Source organism: Podarcis tiliguerta (assembly GCF_965153285.1).
Source record: "Podarcis tiliguerta genome assembly, chromosome: 2".
NCBI classification, from domain to species: Eukaryota; Metazoa; Chordata; class Lepidosauria; order Squamata; family Lacertidae; genus Podarcis; species Podarcis tiliguerta.
This window is the reverse complement of record NC_139535.1, coordinates 65,694,797-65,720,096: the sequence shown is the minus strand read 5'-3', so window position 1 is coordinate 65,720,096 and position 25,300 is coordinate 65,694,797. Positions and strand designations below refer to the sequence as shown.

At 42.2% G+C, this 25,300-nt stretch overlaps 1 protein-coding gene and 1 long non-coding RNA gene across 2 annotated transcripts; one reads left to right on the top strand and one right to left on the bottom strand.

Annotated features, from left to right (window-relative positions):
• The first annotated feature begins 19 nt into the window (after nucleotides 1-19).
• Nucleotides 20-24,499, top strand: CATSPER3 (cation channel sperm associated 3). The gene is made up of 8 exons (XM_083428899.1): nucleotides 20-221; nucleotides 2,371-2,524; nucleotides 5,722-5,961; nucleotides 13,630-13,812; nucleotides 16,078-16,218; nucleotides 17,114-17,233; nucleotides 21,670-21,827; nucleotides 24,213-24,499. The coding sequence occupies exons 1-8, from the start codon at nucleotides 103-105 to the stop codon at nucleotides 24,307-24,309; spliced, it is 1,212 nt and encodes a 403-aa protein (XP_083285025.1). The 5' UTR covers nucleotides 20-102; the 3' UTR covers nucleotides 24,310-24,499.
• Nucleotides 19,800-21,663, bottom strand: LOC310672182. The gene is made up of 2 exons (XR_014508457.1): nucleotides 21,186-21,663; nucleotides 19,800-20,188 (listed from the first exon to the last, which is right to left on the bottom strand). It is a non-coding gene; the product is annotated as an uncharacterized lncRNA (long non-coding RNA).
• Nucleotides 24,500-25,300: the final 801 nt, after the last annotated feature.

Sequence of the window (25,300 nt, the reverse complement as noted above, 5' to 3'; positions counted from 1 at the left end):
GGCTGAGTCCACATAGAACATTTCATTCTTTTTCCACTAGACTTTCTTGTTCAAATCTCCAGTGCTCCTTAAGGGGCAGGGGGATTAACAGCAACTACAAAGATGACTGAAAAGGTGGCTGTAGAGTTGCCTGAAGAACATCAGATTATTGACCAGCTATCTTACGAGTATTTTAAGTCCAAATCTGACGTTGATGTGAAACACTATGTGTGGGGATTCAGGTAAGATTTCAGTTGGTTCCTTTTAGCTGTACAGTGGTACCTCGGGTTAAGTACTTAATTCGTTCCGGAGGTCCATTCTTAACATGAAACTGTTCTTAACCTGAAGCACCACTTTAGCTAATGGGGCCTCCTCCTGCTGCTGCACTGCTGCTGCACTATTTCTGTTCTCATCCTGAAGCAAAGTTCTTAACCCGAGGTACTATTTCTCGGTTAGCGGAGTCTGTAACCTGAAGCGTCAGTAACCCAAGGTTCACATGCTGTTTTTTCTTCAGAAGCGGTTCCATAAATGTTGAAGCATGTAATCTGGCCAAATACTGCCTCCTCTGGCTGGCAGTGGCTTTCCAGAGTCTTGGGCACCATCTCTTACTGGATCCTTTGAAGTGGAGATGGCAGGAATTGAACTTGGAAGCATGTTCTCAACCACTGAGCTGTGTGGCTCCTCCCCCAAGCACAGCAGGACAGCTCTTCTGGGGCCAGGTTGTTCTGTTGTACTTGCAATTTGGAACATTGAATGACCCAATCGCACCCAGTAGAAAGAGACATTGAATCACATGCCTTGAAGAAGACTTACTGAAAGGAGACAAGGCCAGAACAGTAAATCATACTGGGGCACAAAAGGCAGCCTCTTCTGTGTGGGGGTACTTTGGGCTCACAGGAGGCTTTAATTCAAGGGTGAAGAAACCTGTGGTGGAATACAATTCCCACCAGCCGCTGTCAGCCAGTCCAGTGTTAATGGATGAACACTGGAGGTGTAAGCTGTGTTGAGAGGTTAAGGCCAGTGATGGGGGGGTGGGGGTCTGTTGCCAAATGTGGGGTGGGGCTGCTGCGAGGAAACATGCATTTTATCTGCATGGGCTCTTAAAGGCCAAATTAGTTGTTAAATGTATGCGGTGATCACCTCCCCTTTTAGAAAGAAATAAGGGCGGAGAAGTGTATGGAGGTGCTTAACACCCCTTCTATGTTACATGGGATTCAAATCACCTTTGCCGCTTCTGAGTTCTTGCCGAAAGTGGCTTTACTTTTGGAAGAAGGGACAGAGATTATCTATAAAACTATTGTTACAGATGCTCATCTGAGCAATGCAAACATTATTAATGCAAACATTATTATTACCAAACTTGTTGGGTCAACCCAATGAAACAACAATCCGACAAATCTTGCCCTGCTAAGGGCATAGCTTTCCTTTGATAGCTCTCCCTATCCAATGACCAACCCCCTGTTTAATGGTTCCAGCAATCCTGTCTAAATCCAATGGATTTCTCATAGGTACTACTGGGGCATGGTATGAACAACTGGTTTAGATATTGCTTGTTGAAATGAGCAAGTGCTTTTGACATCTCTTGGACTGCTCACACCTTGGGGTCATAGCAGATGGCTCGATGAAGATGTCAACCTAGTGTGCAGCTGTAAAAAGGGCAAATTCCATGCTATTTGGGAATGAATAGAAAATCAAAACTCTTGATGTCATAATGCTGTTACGCTAATCAATGGTGCAACTGCATTTGGGATACTGTGTGCAGTTCTGGTCACCTCCCCTCAAAAAGGATACTGAAGAGTTGGGAAAGGATTGGAAAAGGACAACCAAAATGATCATTGGGCTAGAGTAGCGTAGCGTTTGGGACTTTTCAGTGAATAAGAGGCGACATGATAAAAGCTTTTAAAATTATGCATGGCATGGAGAAAGCAGATCGAGAAAAGTTTTTCTCCCTCATAACACCAGAACTTGTAGGTATCTAATGAAGCTGAATGTAGGAAGATTCAGGACAGATGAAAGTATTTATTCATTTAGTGCCTAGTTAAACTAAGGGGCTCCTCTTAGGAGGCAAGGGTGGCCATCAACATGGATGGCTTTGAAAGACAAATAGAAAAAGTTATGGAGGATAAAGCTGTCAGTGGCTACTAGCTATGGTTGCTATGCTGTGACAGCCAGTAATGCTTCTGAATACCAATTGCTGGAAAACCGCAGGAGGGGAGGGTGCTCTTGTGCTTGGGTCCTGCTTGAGATTTTATCAGAAGCGTCCGGGGGACCATTGTGAGAACATGATGCTGGAGTAGTTGGGCCACTGGCCTGATCCAGCAGGCTCGTCTTAAGTTTGGATAACTTAGAATGTTCTGTTTTACAAATTTGTCATTCTCTTTCTCTTTCCAGGAGAAAAGACATTGAGCTATACGAGTTCGTTGAAACATTATTCTACCATCCTCTGTTCAAATCAGTTATGATCAGCACCATCACAATCAATGCAATATTTTTGGCCATAGAAACAGATTACAAAGTTCGCTATGAGTCACATTTTTTCCTGGAGGTAACAAGACTCTTGATTGCCTGAACTTTTCATTTTTCTCTATTGTTCTAAAGCCACTTTCTCTCTTCCAGAAGAAGAAGGGAATAAACTGGGGCGGGGCCAGGGGGAGAGTGAAGTACAGAGTTTACCTGGCTCTTTCATTCCTTTCTCCTTTTCTTCTTGACTTCTAGTCAAGATATGAGTAATGCCTTATATTATACTCTTGTCAAGCAAAAGCATTAAATGGATGGAATACCTTATTCACTATACCTGACACCAGCTTGAATTTAGGAATAGGTCCACTATTAATATTGCTCCCTAAAGTATGAATTGGAGAAAGTGTAGTATAAATACTAAGGCCAAAATATAGCTTACGTTTGTTGTGTTAGAGCTCAAACGAAAGCCTCAAGTGAACTGTGACTAACAGTTTCAAATGTTGAAACAACTCTATACCTATGAGTATGTCCCATTGAACCCTACAGAATTTCACTGTTAGTCATGACCAGCTGAATCAGGGTCCCAGTACTCAAAACATTTCACATATGTAATCTCAACAATATTTACAATACCCTACATGGTAGGCCAATATTATTATCCCTGCTTCTGATGGTTGTCAGATAATAGTTTCTCTAATGCTTCTCAGATCGATCTGAGCCATAGATTTTCCATTCATGCACTTAACCACTACATTATGTCAGCTTTTTTACTCTCATTACCACCACCGCTGCTGCAACTATTTGACCCTAGTATTGAACACAGAAGTGACACATTCACTGCTCAGAGAGCTTACTGGTAAGTCGAGAAGAGGTTGAAGGGAGAGGACAAAACAGAGAGTAAGGAATAACAAATGATTAGCAAAAGAGTGCAAGAGTCGAAAATATTAAAAAATAACAATGAGGTTATTACACCATAATATTTCCAGCCTGGCCTTTCACCCTGCAGAGGGCCTTCTTGGTAGTGGCACCCGCCCTGTGGAACGCCCTCCCATCAGATGTCAAGGAAATAAACATCTATCCAACCTTTAGAAGATGTCTGAAGGCAGCCCTGTTTAGGGAAGTTTTTAATGTTTGAAGTTTTATTCTGTTTTTAATGTTCTGTTGAAAGCCGCCCAGAGTGGCTGGGGCAACCCAGCCAGATAGGTGGGGTAGAAATAATAATAAATAATAATAATAATAATAATAATAATAATAATAATAATAAATTATTATTATTATTATTATTATTATTATTATTATTATTATTGATGTCCTTGTTTGTGAATTCCAATATTTTACATCACTGAAAAATCTTGTTTACGTTGGGAGAAGAATCTGGCTTAGAAAAGTTACAAATGCCCTATCAACATGGTTTCAAAACTTAATGGTGATGTAATGGAGCAAGTCTGAGCCTATACTATAAATATTGATAAAACTATCCTGCACCCATTCTATTACATTGAAAGTTTAAACATTTTGCACATGTGGTTCAAGCTATCTCCTGTCTAAAATAGCTAGGGATATTTGTCAGAAGGTTTATATGATCTTATGAAATGCATCTGATTGCCAAATTAATGTGTAACTTATTGTCTTTACCAAATATTTGAATTTACTATCAGCACTGACAGAGGAAATCTACGAGTAGCTATAAATCAACCATGCACACGCAGTATGTATACCTTTGCAAGACCTGGGATTTCTAGATAGAGCATCAAAGGGCATCATAGTTCAACGACTGGACTGGGTGTACAATTGGAATAGCTGGGTTCTTGCCAATGATACTGTCTTGCCAAGTCACCTGATACTATCCAATCCTGACATGTTCATTGTGTCATAAGAACATCTGGATCAAAACAAAGACCTATCTAGTCCACCATTCTGTTCTCACAGTGGCCAACCAGGTGACTATGGGAAACTCACAAACAGGACTTAACCATACTAACACTCATGATTCCAGCAACTGGTAATCAGAGCCATACTGCATCTAGCTAACACTGGAAGCTACACACACACACCATGACTAGTACCATTGATAGCCTTATCTTCCATTAATCTCTCTAATCCCCTTTAAAGCTGTCCATGTTGGTAGTTATCACTATATATTCTGGTGGAAAATTCCATAAGTTAACCATGTGCTGTATGGCTTTCTGTCATACTCTCTTTCCTCTTCATTGATATCACAAATCTCAAATAGCCCTAAACCTGCTGGTAGAATATACTGCACGTTTAGTATGATGGAAACACCTTTTATCTGACAGCTATTTTTGCCCACACTGGTATTCGGTATTGTTAGTGATCTGCCCACCTGCTGATGTTTTGATTGCATTTGTAGGACCCTTCTTTTACAATGGAGCCTGAATAACATTTTGAACTTGAAGTGAGCGCACGGTTAATAATTGCTCTCTCATGATTTAGATGTCCTCTTTAGAAACACTTATCTTTCACACACCTTAGATGTCTTAACTTACATGAAGTCAAGTCAGCTACTGTACACAAACTCTTTAATTATATATCCCTGTGATGTGGTAGCAGAAAGAGAAGTCTGGCTACTGTCTAGAAGTCCATTCAGCTCTTGAAAACACTTTCCCCCCTTCTAATGTCAAGGTTTTGAGAATGGAAGTCAATAAGTTTGCATGCCCTACCTGCACCTTGGGCATTGTGGGAGATGGGCATGCATTTTGCACTTTAATTATCCTACTTGTGCTACATTCCCAAAAGAAAGACATTGTTTATGCCATATATGAAACAGCAGCCTTAAAACCAATGTTAATGTGTCTTTGCTATTATGTTCCCCTTTTGCCTGTTGGCTGGGGAAACCCAGCTAGATGGGTGGAGTATAAATAAATTATTATTACTATTATTACTATTATTATTACTTATGCATCATCCCAAAATAAATTTCAAACATGTACTTTTCCCATGCGGGAAATAGACCACACCCCACGGGATTTCCCCGTCCCTTATCTTTCTGACATCCTAGGCCTCTGTACTGTGCCTTTGGGGGAGACGCAGCGATTCATTTCCCCTCAAAATAATATTTCATACTGAAAATGCTTGTTGGGAAATATTCAGCATGGCCCTACATAAGATTAAGCCTGATGTTGGCCATGTATCTGAAGTTCTTTATTTCTGTAAGAATGAGTCTGTGGTCTACCTAGCAAAAGCCATTTCAGCAGTAACTTCCCTTGTGGTTCAATCACCAAAATAACTCCTCCTAACAATGCGCCTTTGTTCCCTTTTCAGGTAGCAGATCTGATTATTGTGGCCATGTATACAGCAGAGTTTCTGATGAACCTTTACCTGGATCCCATTAATTACTGGAAGGATGGTTATAAGCGATTTGATGCGACTGTCCTGTTCATTTCTTACCTCCCATACACCATTAATCGAAGCAACCCGCAAATGCACCACACTGCAATGATGCTCAAAGGATTCCAGTCACTCCGGGTTCTCAAACTCCTCTTCTACAGCCCAGGGATGATGGTAAATGGATGTGGTTTCATGAGCGGTGAAAAAGATGTCAGCTGTAAATACAGCTAGACTTTTCCTCTTCCAAACTGCCATCTCCTTCCCCCGCTGAGGATTAATTCCATTCTCTTTTGCTCAGAGGGTGATTCAAATGTGTGAAAAGCACACAGGAAGGAGTTCTTCCTGAATTGGACCATCTCAGGCTGCATTTCTGAATGCTGCCCAGTGTTTTTGCTTTTGAACACCTCCCCACACACAGAGAATATTACCATGAATTTTATTTTATTTGCCCTATTAAATGCCAGTTTTCCATTACAGGGATTTATTCACTTATTTTAAATGTGGGGAAGCTTATGCTAATGCCCATACATTTAAACTGGCCCCAAGTTTCATCAGCAGGGAAGGAAACAAATAGTCTCTGTTTCAGAGTAACAGCACAGTCCTATACATCTCTACTTGGAAGTAAGCCCCATGGAGCTCAAATTGTTCTGGACTGTGTGCTGTACTCACTGCTGACATCTGTTGTCAGGATCAGGCAATATTCCTAGTTATTAACATGGTTACGCTGTGCACGTAAATTCAACGAACAGGGATTGCCCTTTTTACAGCGGAAACTCTAAAAATATGCAAAGAAGATTTGGAAAAGGAATTAAATCATGAAGTGTTGCATTCTTTTGGTTTCATTATTTTCGCAAAGGTAATGCAAATTTTCAATAATAGCATAACATTTATCTGTAGTTTAATGATGTCAAGACACAGAATCTCTAATGGCTGTTATTAATAGCACATGACCAGCTTTCATTTTACAAAATATGTTAAAATCCATTGGCGAAGGATTCTAGGAGATGGTATGAACTGTGTGTTCCCTTCTCCGGCCTGAATTGTGTTTGCCATGTAGAGGGAGCCTGTTTTGTGGATTCTGCTTGTCTGGCCTTGTGTTTTTAGCATTTAAAATGCTACTGAGATGTTACTTGGCAGAACCCGCCCTTGATTAGCTCTTGAACAAAATGAAATGCCTTGAGGTTGCAAACGCTTAAGTGAAAGCAGATCTGTCAACCTCAGCCTGAGCTCTGATTGGCTCTTCGCAAGCATGTCCTCTTGCCCTTATGTACAACGTTGATTGATCCATGTCACCAGGGGGTGGCTTGTTGCCATCCTTTCTATCCCGACAGCATGAGAACTTTTACTCTTGCAAGATTGAATGTACTGCCCTCGGCTGTACTTGAGGGGCGATTCCAACAGTTTCCACACGAAAAACGCTTATGCCCCTGTGGAGATGGCAGTACCGAATTGGTGGCGCATGCCCTTCTGGCTTGCCCTCTTTATAAAGACTTGAGGAATGAGGTTATCACCCCTCTTTTATTGTCCATTCTGGGTTGCCCAACCACTGCCACAGTGTCCTTTCTCTTGGCTGATCAAGATGAGCAGGTGACAGCAAAGGTTGCAAGGTTTTTAGCTGGTGCAATCAGAATAAGAGCCACTACAGTCATACCTCGGGTTGAAGTTGCTTCTGGTTGAGCGTTTTCGGGTTGCGCTCTGGGGCAACCCGGAAGTAACGGAATGCCTTACTTCTGGGTTTTGCGGCTTGTGCATGCGCAGACACTCAAAATGACGTCACGCGCATGCGCAGAAGCGGCAAATTGCGACTCGCAGACGTGGGTTGCGTTCGCTTCAGGATGCGAACGGGGCTCCGGAACAGATCCCGTTCACATCCAGAGGTACCACTGTATTTGACTACTGATTCAAAACCCTAAAATGTATTTTATATAATTGACTTTTTATTTCTTTTCTTTGTATATCGGATTGTTGTTTTATTGCTATGGCTGATGCAAATAAAGATTCATTCATTCATTCCTGACAGCATGAGAACCTCTGGGGATGTGGATCAATCAGCATTGTTCACAAGCCTTGCCTCCTACCCTCATGAACAACCTTGATGGCTTTACATCACCAGCGGGTTCTCATGCTGTCAGGGAAGAGAGAAAGGATGACAGCTACTCACCCTCTCTTGACATGGATCAATCAACATTGTACAGAAGGGCGGGAAGCAAAGCTAGTGAAAGGCAGTCAGGACTCAGATTAAGCTTGGCAGATAAATTTTCACTTAGAGTTTGCAACTAGGGGCAACTTCCTTCTGTTTGTTGATTTCTTCTGATTAACACACTGAGGTCTTATGAGGTCACTTACCTCCAAGGTCTTAAAAATGTGAAATAGGCTTTAACTTCCCAAGACCTGCAATTCTGTGTGTGTGTATAGTTTCTTATAATAAATGAAGTCTGGGGTTTTAAAGTCAGATTTCAAAACTTCTCCTTTTATGTTTACAAGCTAAGTGAGTCATACGTCTTTTGTGAGCCCTATTTTTTCTGCCGCACTGTTGCGCCTGTGGATTTAAACCCTCTGATCATGCAGTTTTCTACACAACTACCGTATTTACTCAAGTCTAATGTGCTGTTGAATCTAATGTGCGCCTCATTTTTCAGAACCTTGAAACAAAAAAAAGTATTTGCTGGCGAATGTAAATGTGCCATCGAATCTAATGTGCACCTTAATTTTTGCAACGTAATTTGGCCAAAAAAGGCAACCATTAGATTCATGTAAATACAGTAATTAGCAGACATTTGGGGAGGGGATCTCTAGAAAAGTTGGGGTGTTCACAAGAATAGCTACCAATTTAGGGAGATACTTGATTTTTTAAAAATGGGAACCATCTGAGTTTAGTTGAATAGCCAGCTGAATTAATTGATAAATGATCTGTTAATCAATTAAAACTAGGGTTGGATGAATCTATGAAGTTCCCAAGATCTGCACTATATATTTAAAGTGATATCACACCACTTTAATCAGTCATGGTTTACACAAAAGAATCAGCAAAACTAGTTTGTTAATGGTGTTGAGAGTTGTTAGGAGGCCTCTATGTTCCTCACAGAGCTACATTTTTCAGAATGGTTTGACAATCAGCTCCCCTTCTCAGGGAATTCTGAGCTCTATGAGGGAAGAGGGGTATTCTAGCAATTCTCATTACCCTTAACAAATTACAACTCCCAGGATTATTTTGTGGAAGCAATGACTGTTTAAAGAAGTATGATATAGTGGTACCTCAGGTTACATACGCTTCAGGTTACAGACACTTCAGGTTACAGACTCCGCTAACCCAGAAATATTACCTCGGGTTAAGAACTTGGCTTCAGGATGAGAACAGAAATTGTGCTCCAACGGTGCGGTGGCAGCGGGAGGCCCCATTAGCTAAAGTGGTGCTTCAGGTTAAGAACAGTTTCAGGTTAAGAATGGACCTCGAATTAAGTTCTTAACATGAGGTACCACTGCACTTTTAAAAATGTGTAGTGAAGATTGCCCCAAATTTGGTTTCTCTTCTTGTTTCGTCTTTTCCAACATTAGGTTTGTCTCACCACGTTTCTGCATCATTAAAATTTGTTGGGAGTTTTAGTGTGCATTTCCCTAATACATACATTTTAATGCAATTTAGCCTAATGTACACATTTCCCCAAGCAATTATTGTAAGTTATTTTCACTGAAATATTTGCATGTTTATTTCCCCCTAATATATGCATTTATGTGCCCATTTTTTGGTTAGATAACTGGATCACAAAATTCAGAGAAGTGGTGAACTGAAGGATTTTGGTTTGCATATAGTTTTGGGGGGAGCAAATTAGGTCAGAATAAAAAACCGAATCAAATTTGCCCGTCCCTTTTTGTGTATTGATATAACTAAATAATCCATAATTTTGTTTACTTATAAATCTGCAATATTTAGCCATTATAAATGTATGCAGGAGTGCATATATATAGGCACATAAATTCTAACACACTGTGCCTAAATACTGTTGACTCATGGTTTTCTCTGGCAACCTTGGAGGTTTAGTTTTCAGTGGGGAGCTAATGTGTGTAGAGGCTGTTCAGCCGCAAGTTTCTGCTTGTCATTAATTGGCTGGGGAAGTTCACCAGAAGTGGGACATTTATAGGCACAAGGCTCTTATAATGATCACTTTTGAGCCTTTATCCCGCTACTTTTGATCTTGGACTTCAGTTATCACCAGGTTTTTATATGCTAATTATCCAGTGTTTCTGGGGGACAAGGTTGGGACGGGGGTATATAAAACTACCAGCAATTTATAGAAGGTAAATCAGGCATTTCCATTTATCTTTGCTAATAATACTAGAAGAAAGGGATACCCCATATAAAGAGAGAAAACTGATTTAATGCAGTGTATAATTAACTGGTGGAAGCCTCTTTTTTCAATGTTGAATTGACACTGTACATTTGTATATATTGTATACTAACTCAATATTTAACATGAGATGGCACAATATAAATACTTTTACAAAGAAGTAAATAGCCACTTCATTGATGCATATCTGAGCACACAGAATTGTATAACCTTGAAGTCAAGTATTTGGGGGGAACAGACACATTTAAGGCTACAATTCTGTGTACACTTACCTTGACGTAAGCCCCATTGAAGTCAATAGGATTTACTTCTCTGAGTAGACATGTAACCTGTGACTCTATAAATGCAGCAGCAGACCACTCATACCTTAGGCCCAGGCAACCCCCCAGGTGCTTAAAGATTTCTCTTTTGAGGAATTGTTTGAGGTTCTTTGTAAGGTTCTCTGCATCCTTTTCCTTTAACCACAACACAGGTAAAATATTAGACTTGGGATTTTGGCCCAAAGTAGTGTGACAATTCCCTGTGTTGCTAAGGAAAGCAGTCATCCCCCCCCCCAATATATTTGTGTTTTACTGATAACTGCTCCTGCCCCGAAAGATGTAGGAGGTTGCATTATAGTTTATTAACTGCTGTGTAAATTACTTCTTAGCAAAGAAATGGAATTTAAGGCATGAAAAGCATGCAACACCTTCTTAGTATGGTTCCCTTTTATTAATTAAAAAAACCACCACCACCAAACTCATTACAATTTTCTGCCTCCCACCTTGGTGCAATAAATTTCCACCTTGAGGATATAATTTCCTCATTGGTATTCCACACAGAGAAGTTATGTTAAGAAACAATCCTGATGAGGATGCATGCTCCGCTTATCTGCCTTTTGGTTTGAAATTAAACGTTTAGAACACCCAGTTCTGAAAACGACCTTTTAGGACGATGTACTGAGGATTAATCTCCATGCAGTTTACAAGATTGAGAGGCACAAAGCCTCTTCTTAACGACAGGAACCGCTGTGAATTTTTGAAGGCGTAGATGAGGAATGTAAAGATGGATGTGAGAGTAGCAAAGTTATTGGATGCCGGTATTCAAGGGGTGCTTGCTGGCCTGTTGCTACCACCGGCATTTTACAGCTCTCCTTAAGGGAGGCTGACTTTTTAAAGATTGTATCCAAATCCCTGATTGACTGGAGCACCATTACATCGCTTTATAAAAACGTCCCATGCTGTGGAGTGTAAATGGGCTTGTTCCTTCTCATTTTGAAGGCCAGTTCTATTGCCATGATTAAGAGCCTGATCGTGCAAGGTGCTAAGCGCCCCCTCCTTTTTGTGAGGGCATTTATTTATTTGCATATCACTTTTAAAGGCATCATCCTTCCCTGCATTGATCCTGTGTCCAGGCAGGGAGACCTTTCTCCTGCGCCCCTACCCTTGGTCACTACACCAGTCCAGCATTATGGATTCTTTTGGACTACAGTTCTCATCACCCCTGACCACTGGTCTTGCTAGCTAGAGATGATGGGAGTTGTAGTCCCCCCCCCAAAAAAACAGCTGGCCACCCAAGTTCGGGAAACACTGATCTAGAGTAATAAATGGCTAGACCAACAACAGCTTGAAAGTAGGAGACATTAGCTCCCTGCACCTTTGCCATCAGTTACCAGGAGTGTGAATAGAGTCTAAATAATCCATTGTGTGGAGGTAGCCAATATTTTAAAAGACACACTGGCATGAGTGGAAGACACTTTTGTTTGTGCAATTTCTGATAACCCCCCCCTCACTACACCACTTCATGAACTGTTCCTGAAAGTCACCTAACCCTCAAAAGTAGATTTCAGCACAATCAACACAATGGAGGTGCGAAAGGAAAGGCCCATTATGCAAGCAGAAATCTGCTTGCGGTTCTCTGAAAGAAAGATGTCATGCTTAGCACCAGCAGTATAGCTGGGGTAACTGATGCTTCCCTAACCTGAATTACTAACCCCGTGTAGACTTGTCACAGTAAGAAGGGAAGTAATAACTTCTCAATCCCACACAGAGTTGTCACAATCAAAAGGGAAGTAGTTACTTCTCAAGGAACCTTCCTTCCATAACAAAGCCACTACAGTACTGTTGACTGCATGCATCAGTAATGTTTATTATGAAGCAGATGTGGGTCTTGTTGGTCTTTTGCACTACGAGAACTCCTGCTTAATATGCCCCTAGAGGAAGCACCGAAAAGCACAGGGTCACTGGGTAAGAACTCTAAACAGAATGAACTCATATAAAGTGCTACAAATTACATCAGAATGTACACTAGACTCTCTGAGGAACGGATGGGAATACTGACTTGGGAATACCGCTTGAGTCAGACTGTTGGTCATGGATCTTGGCCAAGATCACAAACATTTCTATTAACTCAAAACTACAGAAGACTCCGCACTGCTTGAGTATTATATTACTCCAGAGACTGACTAAAGAATGGGCTGGCTGCCTTCCTTTCACTACAGAAAGCATACCGATGCCAAATACAAATGCCAAAGGGGTTCTTATATAATCTGCTGGTCCTTTTAAGACAAACATCTGTGACTGCCAACACTGTCTCATACTTCAGATCCCAAATCCATTTGTTGGTCTGTTCAGGTGTCAGTTCCTGGTTAGTGGGTTTGTGCAAAGCCAGGATAAGATGCTCATCTGCCTCTCCTGCGTGGCAAAGGAATTTGCTTTGTGCCGTTAGAGCAAGGCTATAGTCAGTTTGGCAGTTCCCATGCCTAGTAGAAGGACTTGTAACTGGTGTCAGTAACTCCAGATGCAGCCATGTCTCAGACTCAGAATGCTGTACCTGGGAACCCATTCTTCAGTACAAAACGCAGGTACATGGCGTCATTTATGAATGATCCCCATGGATGAATTTTGTCACTTTTGCCTAGCACATAAAGAAAGGCTGGGCTCTTCTCTCGTTCCCCTGCAGCCCCAAAGCTCTGTTCAGGGGCCTGGGGGACACCTCCAGAGCAGCAGGAGAAACAGCACAGAGGGTTGCAGGGGAAGGGCAATGCTGGTGAGACTTTGGATCTTCCCATTGGTGAGAGCCTTTGCTGGATCTTGGTCCCATCCATGAGCTCTTCCATTGAAAGGAGCTCTTCTGTTGCAGAAGCCTAGTTAGGATCCAAGTCATGATCAATATCTGGAAATGGGTCAAGCGAAAGCTACCCCATTAGATGAGTGGAAGTCATTCACAAATGATGCTATGTGTGCTGCTATTTTGTTCCTCTGGAATCAGTTATCAAATGCAAAAGGGGATGAAAGGCCTGTAATAAATTTTAGGACTGCTGGTTCTTTTTGAGTGTATCCACCCATGCCCTGCCACTGATGACTTCACTCCATGAAACAGAAGCTCTGATTGAAATGGAAAGGAAGATCCCCAACCCTACTTCCTACCTGATTTTTTTTAAATAAACTTTTCTCTTCACATAATGTAAATTTGGATTCACTTGCTTTTCTTTTCTCTCTCTTCCCACTCTGCCCAGGTCCTGGTGGCAGCCCTGGCCGAAACTGCCAAAAATGTGATCTACGTTCTCGTGCTGTTGTTCCTGCTCATGTTTATCTTTGCAATTCTGGGTCAAGGTTTGTACGGAGACCCCGAGCACGGAGACACACGTAACTGGGGCACCCTAGCAGCTGCCTTTTTCACTCTTTTCAGTTTAGTGACGGTAATTATCCATTCTCAGCTCTGTCCCACATTGCTTTTCTATAATGGCAAAATCAATTTGAATAGAAACTATTTCAGGGTGTAACTAGGTCTAGATCTGTTATGTTTCAAGGTTTTTTCTTATTTTAAGGACAAAGGTAGTTTCAGGGAGTGGTCTACTTAAGATGAGGAACATGGTTCTGGGGATGGTTGTTTAAGTTTCCCCTTGCCATTGTTTCACTCATTCAAAAATCCTCCCTAGAGATGCTGTTTGTCCCATAAAGCAAAACATGCTGGTATCACACTGTGCTATTGAACACTTGAGTGTGTCTTCACACTCCCTGGGCGAGGGAGGTATGGCGGTGGGGGCAGATGTTATAGGCGAAGGGGATCGAGATACGGATATGCTCGTAACCCTTCCAATCTGCGCCCCATCCCGAGGGACGAGGGTAGGGTGAGCAAGGATTACTCACCTCCGTCACTGGTGCTATGCAATGCCAGGTCTATAGGCAACAAAACCGCCACCCTGCAAGATTTCTTTATCTCGCAGTGGGTTGACCTGGCTTATGTGACGGAGACCTGGGTGCGCGAAGGGGAAACTGTTACCTTACGAGAGATGGCACCCCCGGGTTTCTCTGTCCTCCACCAGTCACGGACTGTGGGCCGGGGGGGAGGGGTGGCATTATTAATCCGGGAAGATTGTTCTTTCAGGGCTCTACCATCGCCATTGATCCCCGGCATTGAATGTGTTGGCCTAGTGTGGGGCTCTGAGGTGAGCTTGGCTGTCTGGCTGGTGTACCGGCCACCTAGCGCACCAGCAGCCACCCTGTCAGGCCTGCTGGAGGCAGTGGCTGGCTGGGCCTTGGAGTTCCCTAACCTATTGGTATTGGGGGACTTCAACATCCATGCTGATGCCACTCCCTCCTCACAGGCTCTGGACCTGGTGTCTTCCATGGCGACACTAGGGCTCTCCCAGTTTGTTTCGGGCCCCACACATCAAGCAGGCCACACGCTGGATTTGATCTTTGGCGTCGGTATAGATGTGATCATGTCTCCTTCGATGAAGGTGCCATGGTCTGATCACTACACTCTGAAAGCCAGGATTGACTTTCCACCCCCACCCTGCTTAGGTGGCGAGCCGATTTGGGCTCACCCGCAGAGGCTGATGGACCCTGATAGATTCCGTCAAGCCTTGCGGGACCTTGCTCCCCCTGGCGACTTATTGACTGAGCTTGTTGAGGGCTGCAGTATCCAGCTCCTGGCAGCCATCGATGAGATCGCACCCAAGCACCCTCTGCGAGGAGCTTCGGAAAATGAAGCGGGACCTCAGACGGCTAGAGCGAGTATGGCGGGGTGCCCGTAACGGAGCCTCAAGAATATCTTATAGGGTTTTTATGAAAACCTATGAGATGGCAGTGAAGGCCGCTAAGAAGTCTTACTTCTCGGCCTCCATTGCATCTGCTAGCTCTCGCCCGGCGCAATTATTGACCTGCCACCAGGTCAATATCTTCTACTACCACAGGCCCTCCGCCGCCTGCACTAAACAGTCTTCTAAGCTTTCCCCTATACCATAGAGTGGTTTGGCACTTAGCTTGGGGTGAATAACAAGCTCACGGACCACCCCCCAAAAAAAACCCCAACCTTTAATTAAGGTTTTAGTAAAGCAATGTGAGGAAATTATTTTAGATTTTTAATATATATATATAGAGAGAGAGAGAGATAAATGCACCTGAGATAAATGTACCTGTTCTAGACTGTTTCCCCAACCAAGCCAATGCTTATGAATCTGTAACCCCCTGCTTATATAGGTTCCCCTATGCCCATATGCTGACTCATTCTGTTGTAGTGCCCCTTTGAGCTGCCAAACATTTTCTAGTGTTCCAGCACTGTTAGTGTTTCAGCCTTTTTGCTCTCTTGCAGCTTTTCAACTGCTCAAATCTCTATCTCTTCTCATCTTTTCATCTCTTAAGTTAACTACGCTATTTTCCAACTCAACTTATACACAATATTTTCACGCCTCTTCCCAATCTTTTAGCCAGTTGGAAGGAGAGAAGATTCCTGGTTAAGTTTCTATCTCCCATAATTGCCAGGTTCCTCTGTGCAGAGCTTCCCCGTCTACATTTAACGTTCTTCAGAACTTTTACCCCTCTTGTCCAGAAAAAGCCTCCAACACTAAGCAGCTGCTTTACAATCGGAGTCTTACAACCCCAAATTAAATTACTATGATTTATATGAAACTTGGTTGATTCTTCTTTAGAGTTTAATCACTGATCTGATGACCTTTCAGGTTGATGGCTGGACAGACTTGCAGGATGAACTGGATGCCAAAAAATTTGTTTCAAGCCGGACATTCACAATAGTGTTCATTCTCCTGGGATTCTTTGTGTTTTTCAATATGTTTATTGCAGTTGTTATCATGGATATTCAGGTAACTTGCCTTTGTGTGGCAGAGATATCAATTTTATCTCTGTATAAATTCATTTGTTTGATAACCAGCACTTACAGAGTTCCCACAAAACTGCTGAACATGTGAACTATTTGTGACTGAAACTCTGCCCTGATTAGTGAATTTTAGTCTAAGTCCTATGTCTAATTTTCATCCAATTTAGGCATATCTTTTATCTATATACTGCAAAATGGGTATAGTGACACACGTGATTTAGATCTGTCATAGTCCTACTGCAAGCTGAAAATTCTTGTGGGACGAACATTAACAGCAAAAGTGTATACAGTCACACCTTGGAAGTTGAATGGAATCCGTTCTGGAAGTCTGTTCGATTTCCAAAACATTCAGAAACCAAAGCGTGGCTTTTGATTGGCTGCAGGAAGCTCCTGTAGCCAATTGGAAGCCACAGAACGCCCCGCTGGACGTTCGGCTTCCAGAGAACGTTTGCAAACCAGAACACTCACTTCCAGGTTTCCAGCGTTCGGGAGCCAAAACGTCCGAGTACAAAGGTATTCAGGATCCAAGGTACAACTGTATAAACAATTACTTCAAATATATTGATGCTGTTACTTCTGCAGAATGATATATCACTACTTTGGCATGAAGTACAAGGGATATGGTTATGAACTGGGCTGCTCTACTATACAAAGTATCTAGAACAGTTTGTCTACCAGTAATAAATGCTGATTAATGGGATATCCAAGGCAGAGGATCACCTTGGCTCTGTACTTAAGGAGGCAGGGAAGGGTGTAAGGAGAGGGATTACACATACCTTATTATTTTACTGGTTGAGAAAATAAAATTTCCTGACGATGTAGTAAATGAACAGGAGCTTTGTCTCAAGATATTGTATCACCCTTTGTTTCGATACAACCAGGGGACAACTGATGAATATGAGCAAAAGCTTAAAGCAGAAAGGCATGCTGCTCTGATGGCAAAAAAGCAGTCCATTCTGAAAAGACAACAGGATGAAATAAAGGCATTACTGAATCAGCAGGTTAGCACATAATAATGTTACGTTGCATTAAGGGCATACTTTTTAGTAGATGATTCCCATTCAGTTAGGTAAAGGTAAAGGGACCCCTGACCATTAGGTCCAGTCGTGACCGACTCTGGGGTTGCGGCGCTCATCTCGCTTTATTGGCCGAGGGAGCCGGCGTACAGCTTCCGGGTCATGTGGCCAGCATGACTAAGCTGCTTCTTCTTATTTTTTCCAAATGAGTTTTTATTGGTTTATCATTATATATACATATAAACAAATACAAAGTATAATACATAAATTACATGTATCATATCCAGTCCATGAATCATACATATATTACATACCGTAGTTGTTTTAAGCTCCACTGAGCCTTAGACTTCCCTCCACTCCTTTGGTAAGTATCAGATAAATTCTGGAATCACGTATTTTATCTCCTTTACTTATTAGTCGTTCACTGTTAGAGTTATTCCAGTCCCGCCAGTTTCGTCAAAGTTCTACAATTAGTTCTTATATACGTCAAATATTTGTTCCAATTGTCATGAAATTTCTGTTCGTCCTGATCCCTTAATCTTCCTGTTATTTTAGCTAGCTCAGCATAGTGTATCATCTTGACTTGCAAGTCACTTATAGTAGGTATTACCTCAATTTTCCAGTTTTGTGCTAACATGGTTCTTGCGGCCGTTGTGCCATATAAAAATAGATTTTTATCTTCTTTTTTAATTTCTTTGCCAGTTATTCCTAGCAGGAAGGCTTCAGGCTTTTTTGGAAAAGTATATTTCAAATTTTTTTTAAGCTCATTGTAAATCAGTTCCCAAAAGCCTTTCACCTTACTGCATGTCCACCACATATGGTAGAAGTCACCTTCTACCTCTCCGCATTTCCAGCATTTCTTATTCTTCAATCTATAAATCTTAGCTAACTTCACTGGCGTGAGATACCACCTATAAATCATTTCCCAAAGGTTCTCCCTCAATGTCGTACACGCCGTGAACTTCATATTAACATTCCACAATTCATGCCACATTACAAAATCAATATTGTGACCAATATCCATGGCCCATTTGGTCATAGCCTCCTTCACCTCTTCGTCTTTTGTGTACCAATCCAATAAGAGATCATACATCCTAGACAAAGTTTTATTTTTACCTTCTATAACTTCCACATTAAATTTTTAAAAAATCTAAATGACTAAGCTGCTTCTGGCGAACCAAAGTAGCACACAGAAATGCCGTTTACCTTCCCGCCAGAGAGGTACCTATTTATCTACTTGCACTTGGACGTGCTTTCAAACTGCTAGGTTGGCAGGAGCAGGGACCGAGCAACGGGAGCTCACCCCATTGCAGGGATTTGAACCGCCGACCTTCTGATTGGCAAGCCCAAGAGGCTCAGTGGTTTAACCCACAGCACCATTCAGTTAGTCTCCATTAATTCACAAAGAATGAATAACTGACCAAGAAAATAACCCACCTGTGGAGAATTTTAAAAGTAAACCAAATTGTAGATTTCCATGTCATTTAATGCTCAGACTGAAGTTGTTCATTTAGCTTATAAAGTGGGAAAGCTACAGCTGTGCTCCACTCTCTGGGCCACGGAGCCCAACGCTGTACAGAATATTGGGTCCAGAGAGAACATTATACCTACCTTTCAAGCTATAAAATCTAAATAGACTATTGAAATTGTCCGAGCATATTTACGTGTTAGTCTTGTAGCTGGTTAGGGGTGGGATTGTTACATCTCCTGAATGAACTAGCTGTGGCTTATTAATTTTAGTTAATAGGCTTTTTGACCGCTTTTAAGACAATATTGCATCCCAAAGCAGATATACAACTACATATCCATTAAACCCAAGAACAAAACTATTTAAAACAATGCAGATATCCAGTTCTATTCCCAAAATATACTAGTTTGCATACCAGAAAAGAAATGGCTTACCTAACTCTGAAGAACAGCATTCATTATCCTAGATTGAAAAATGGTTATTAAGGCCTGTTAAAAATTAACGAGGGATGGAGCCTTGGGCATCTGTGGCAGAGAGCAAGGAAGGCAAGTCCCCTCTGCCGCTGGATGAACTGCAGTATCCAATTCCCAGCTTTTATTTTTATTTTTTCCTGTTTCAGGCATCTGTAAAACCCGAGATGTGATGCAACATGTGTTTTCCTTTGTTTTGTGAGAAACTAACCTGCTCCCACCTCTAGGGGTTTTTGGCCAATGAATGAAGTCATAGCAGTGACTGACATTTAAGAAACCAGATCTAGACAATTAGACAAAGAGATGGCTAGCTACCACCACTAAGTCTCCAGAACTACCAGAAATGGTAGACCTGTTATCTCATGCTAATTAGGTATGTTTATTTATCCCCTGCCCCGCACATGAAACATTCCTGCAGATGCCCATGGACAGAACTTGCCTCACTTGGAATCAAGTTCCATAAATTGGGAAGTGTGTTTCTTAAGCTTTCTTATAATTTATACATACACATCCCTTACTCACACATTCACTCATATCTTCATATGCAACGGAGTTCCGTTGACCCTTTTTGAAATCTGAAGGATCCTACACAGGGCTTTTTTTCCGACTGGAACTCAGTTCTGGCACCTCTCAAGTGGACACCATTGCCATTAATAAGAGAACAAGGGAGGCATGCATGGTGAGATCCAGGCACCTCTTTTTCTAGAAAGCACAGATCCTACAGATTTTGGAAGGCAGGCAGAAAGGGGGCCATGCAGGGATGCAAGGAGCTCCTTGGGAAACATGGTGCTCAGCAACTTCCTAGATGTCTATGACTCCTCCCTGACAAAAACCAAACAGTCTCAGTAATGGAATATGGACAAACTTTGTAAAGTTTCTAAAGGGCTACCCATATGGTGCCCTATTTAAATCCCACAAAACTTCTCCCAGAAATTCAAGGGTAAGATGGACCAGTCCTGATCTGGATGTGACTTCTGTTACTTTAAAACATAGGTGGGGCACCTCATAAAGGTAAAGGTACCCCTGCCCGTACGGGCCAGTCTTGACAGACTCTAGGGTTGTGCGCCCATCTCACTCAAAGAGGCCGGGGGCCAGCGCTGTCCGAAGACACTTCCGGGTCACGTGGCCAGCGTGACATCGCTGCTCTGGCGAGCCAGAGCCGCACACAGAAACGCCGTTTACCTTCCCGCTAGTAAGCGGTCCCTATTTATCTACTTGCACCCGGGGGTGCTTTCGAACTGCTAGGTTGGCAGGCGCTGGGACCGAGCAACGGGAGCGCACCCCGCTGCGGGGATTTGAACCGCCGACCTTTCGATCGGCAAGCCCTAGGCGCTGAGGCTTTAACCCACAGCGCCACCCGCGTCCCATTGGGGCACCTCATAGACGAGGATTATTTCGATATGTGGTGGACCTGTGATAAGGTTAAATTTTTTTGGGAATCAATCTATAATGAACTCAAAAATAAATAAATAAATAAATATTTAGGTATACCTTCCCCAAAAGACCAGAAGAGTGTCTATTAGGTTTAATAGGAGCAGAAATTAAAATGTGAGACCAAAATCTATTTATGTATGCTATGGCTGCTGCAAGAACCCTCCTGGCCCAAAGATGGAAAACTCAAGACATACCAACCATCCAGGAGTGGCAGGTGAAGTTGACAGAATATGCAGAACTTGCCAAATTGTCAGGCAGGATCCGGGACCAGGAAGATCAAAGATACCAAAATAATTGGAGTAAATTTATTGAATACTTAAAGAAGAAGTGCAAAGAGGTTAAGACACTAGCAGGATTGACATAATACCTCCAATGTTCTATAGTATTATTGTGAGAATGATGTGCGCGATAGAAAGGGGTCAAATATACCAATGGTTAGGAGGGAGGGAAGTCGCGACTCGGCAGAGTCAAAGGGAATGTATGGTATTATTGTGGTTTGTTGGAAAAGATTATGTAGGGAAAACAATAAAAATTTACTATTAAAAAAACAACATAGGTGGGGCACCTCAAGCCTGAGGGCCACATACAGCCCTCAAGTTATCACTGTCTGGCCCGCAGAACATTCTCCAGGCCACACTCCTCCCAGGCCACCTTTTGTACCCTGAATGCTTGTGCCTGACTAGAATGTGCTCTTGAACTTGATAATGCCTCGTGCTTGTCTCTATGGAGGACATATAGGGGATATGTTTGTGTGTGTAGAAACTCGCTTCCCATTCAAAGGTAAACATTCACATTTGCTGCTCTGCCTCCTTTCCCCTCTGGCCCTTCCCATCACTGCCACATGGGTACCAGAAGGTTGTCCCCTGGGCTGAAAAATGTCCCACCCCTACACCTCTACCTGCTTTAAAACATCAAAAAACTCACCCCCTTTCCAATGTTGCTTTTTTGACTTTTGTGGAAGTTGTTGGGAGTATAACCAGCTCTGTGAAGCCACTGGCATTAAACCAGTTGCGCTGGCATTAAACCAGTTGCCTGTCTTTTCACACCAGAAATCAACAGAATATCGAACCTTTGATGAAATGGTGGAAAGCTTCAAGAAAACCCTGTCTCACACAGATCCCATGATCTTAGAAGATTTTTGTTGCAGCCTGCCGTTCATCGATCTATATTTGTCATCTTTGGATCGTCAGGACGCCACAATTTATAAGTATGCAACACTTCCTAAGTCAACCATTATAAGCGTTTGATCACGTTCATATTAATAGTTATTTCACTGCAGCCAATGCTAATTATTTTAAATCCGTAACACTCCTTAACTCCTGTAATGTTTGTACTGAGATCTAACAGAAAGGGTCTTTTAAAGTGTGTGGCATTGTTTCCTAAATACTGTGAAGTTAATGAATTCTAAATGTTGGTGGGAAATGGTATGATTGAATGCTTCCAAGGGGGCAAAAGCATTCCTTGCATGTAGAGAGCTAGAACTTCAAGAAGATGGGTTCTGGGATAATCTTCCCAATCTTTCCAAATGCAAGGAATTTTTGAAATGGAAGGCAGTCTAGTGTTTGAAATGGTCTTGCCATAGGAGAGGTGTAAAACATGTTTTTTTGTGTTTGAATCATGTTTAACAGCTTTCTGATTATTTCAAACATGTAAAAATTGCAAGAACAGAAGCTTCCCAGTCAGGGTATTTCTGTTCAAAACAAGGAATGAATGAAAAAGTTCATTGTAGACTCTTGTTCCTAGCAAGTGCATGAACAATATAGAAGGCACAGCTTTCTGAATAAGCCATACAAAAATACCTTAATACTGGCCATTTAGAGTTAGAAGAACAAAGCTTTGGAAATGATTAAAGATCACACTTGAATATTTAGTCTGTTTTAAACTCTGTTTTGCCAACTGATACATATGGATCTTGTGATAATTTGTTCCTACTGATGAAAATGTGGCAGGCCTTTGAGGGAGACTTAAGAGGCTGAATGTAAGAAGCCACTGGGGCTGTTTCTTGCACCTTGGAAACATTGCTTCCAGGATCCAAAAATCTGTGATCGTGTAAATCTGTGTGTGAGGAATGCTATATTGTTCTTTATTTTAAAATAATTCTAAGCTGCTTTTATATTTAAGAAAATGCATCAACTGACTTGCTAAAAACAACAATAATATAACTCAAAGCAGCAGAAAGAAGCAATAACTAAAATTTTAGACTGAGGGGATCAATATATAAACTCTCACCATCCATACAATACATCTGCTTTGTATGAAGAAGGTCTAAGGTTCCATCCCTGGCATCTCTAGGTAGGACCGGGAAACATTCCTGTCTGAAACCCCGAAAAGCCGTTGCCAGTCAATGTAGACAATACCAAAAAACATGGACCAATGTGAAGAGGTCCCAAATGCCCTCTCCAAATTGAGTACAGTGGTACCTTGGGTTACGTATGCTTCAGGTTACATATGCTTCAGGTTGCAGACTCCGCTAACCCAGAAAAGCTAAGAACTTTGCTTCAGGATGAGAACAGAAATCGTGCAGCGGTGGCAGCGGGAGGCCCCATTAGCTAAAGTGGTACCTCAGGTTAAGAAAAGTTTCAGGTTAAGAATGGACCTCCGGAACGAATTAAGTACTTAACCTGAGGTGCCACTATAAATGGACAGTAAAAAGGGAAAGGCAGTTCAATGTAAGCAAGTGTAAATTGAAGCATGTTGGGGAGGAGGAATCCCAATGAGGTCTGAACTGATGGTGACTGACTAGGAACAAGGCTTGAGACTGTAGCTCAATGAAGATGTTGACTGAGTGTATGGCGGCAGCAGTGAAAAAAGCAAATTTCGTGTTAGGGATCGTTTAAGTAAGGGATTGAAAAGAAAACTTCTATGATCGTAATTCTGTTATACAAATCTAATGCACAACAGCACTTGGAATATTGTGCTCCCTTCTGGTTGCCTCACCTAAAAAATAAAAATACCGTGGAGATGGAAAAAGTCCAGAAAAGGACAACCCAAATGATTGAGGGAATGGAGAAACTTCCCTATGAGGAAAGGTTACTGCATTTGAGACTTTTGGGCTTAGAGAAAAGGAGAGTGAAGGGTGACCTGATAGAAGTTTATTAAAAGTGGCTAGAGGAACTTTTTCTCCCTCTCTCCTAACATGATAACTCCTGGACATCCAGTGAGGCTGAATGCTGGAAGATTCAGGACAGATAAACGAAAACACTTCTTCCCACAGTTAAACTATGGAACTTGCACCTGCAGGAGGCAGTCATAGCTACTAACTTGGATGGCCTTAGAAGAGGATTAGATAAATTCATGGGGCATCAAGACTGTCAACAGCTACTAGCCATGATGGCTATGCTCCACCTCTGTTGTCCGAGGCAGTGTGCCTCTGAAGTGGTTGCTGGGAATCAAAGGGAGGAGAGAGGGCTCTTGTGCCCGGGTCCTGCTTGCGGGTTTCACCACAGGCACCTGGTTGGCCACTGTGAGAACAGAATGCTGGATTAGATGGGCCACGGGTCCACTGACCAGCAGGGTGTTCTTATGTTCTCAAGACCTGTTGTAGCATCATGAAATGATCATTGCATGTGTTTTGCTTGTTTTCTCATTCCAGGCTGCAAAAATTGTATTATGAAATCGTTGCCGTTTTGACTAATATGCTGCAAGAATCAGACGAAAAGCCTTTGCAGAGCCTGCAGACTCATAGGTGAAGACCTGAGTTTCCTGCTACCTAACGAAAAAGTGTTTTTTCCCCCATTTGAAAAATCTCGTGCAAGCTCCTTAGCAATTAGCAAAATGAATGGAAGAACTTCCATGAACTTGCAGCAGAGCTAGAGTTTTACTTCGTTTGTATTCACATCTTAGGAAATATAAACGTAATTTGGCTGCTTTGCTAATGCATCCTTGTGTTTGCGGCTGTATCTCTTTCTATCTTTATGGGCTTAGGTCAAACTGTTAGATCATATCGTGTGATTTTTCCTGAGGCCATGTGGAAGCTTTTAACTGGTAAACCCAGATGTGTTGCAAACTAATGGAGTCATTCCGTGTGTGTAGGAGAGTCTTTTGGTTGCTGTGGGGAAGGGGAAGGATCCCATGACTGTGCGCAATTTTGTTTCTCACAGCACAGAGCTCAAACAAGGGCCTGGGCCATGACCACCACCTATAGCAGCCTTCTCCAACATCTAGTGCCTTCCAGATGTTTTGGACTACAAGTCCCATCAGCTCCAGTCAGCATGGGCCACAGTCAGGGATGGTGGGACTTCTACCCCAAAACAACTGGAAGGCACCAGGTTGGGGAAGACTTATTCAACTCAAAGGGCACATATGAACAATTGGAGTGCATGGTAGCATTTGGGTTCTTGAATGCATGTTGTCTCTTGAAACTTCACTTAAGCTGGTCTGCATTTGCCCAGTTGACATGGGTTAGGCACTGATGTGAATTCTGGATTCTTGGTGCCACAATGGAGATGATGATGTCAACACAGTTGGAGCCATGAATTGCCCTCAAGGTGAGATGCTTCATTTCTGTGACTTCCTCAACATACATGTATATTTTCTGGAACTTTCAAGTTAAATAATTCTGTGGATATATTCACATTCATTTAAAGGGAAAACACACATACACACATATACATCCAACTTTATCAGGTTATTTCTCAAATAACAGCCAGTCTTGGGTTTCCAATATCTCAAATCTCCATA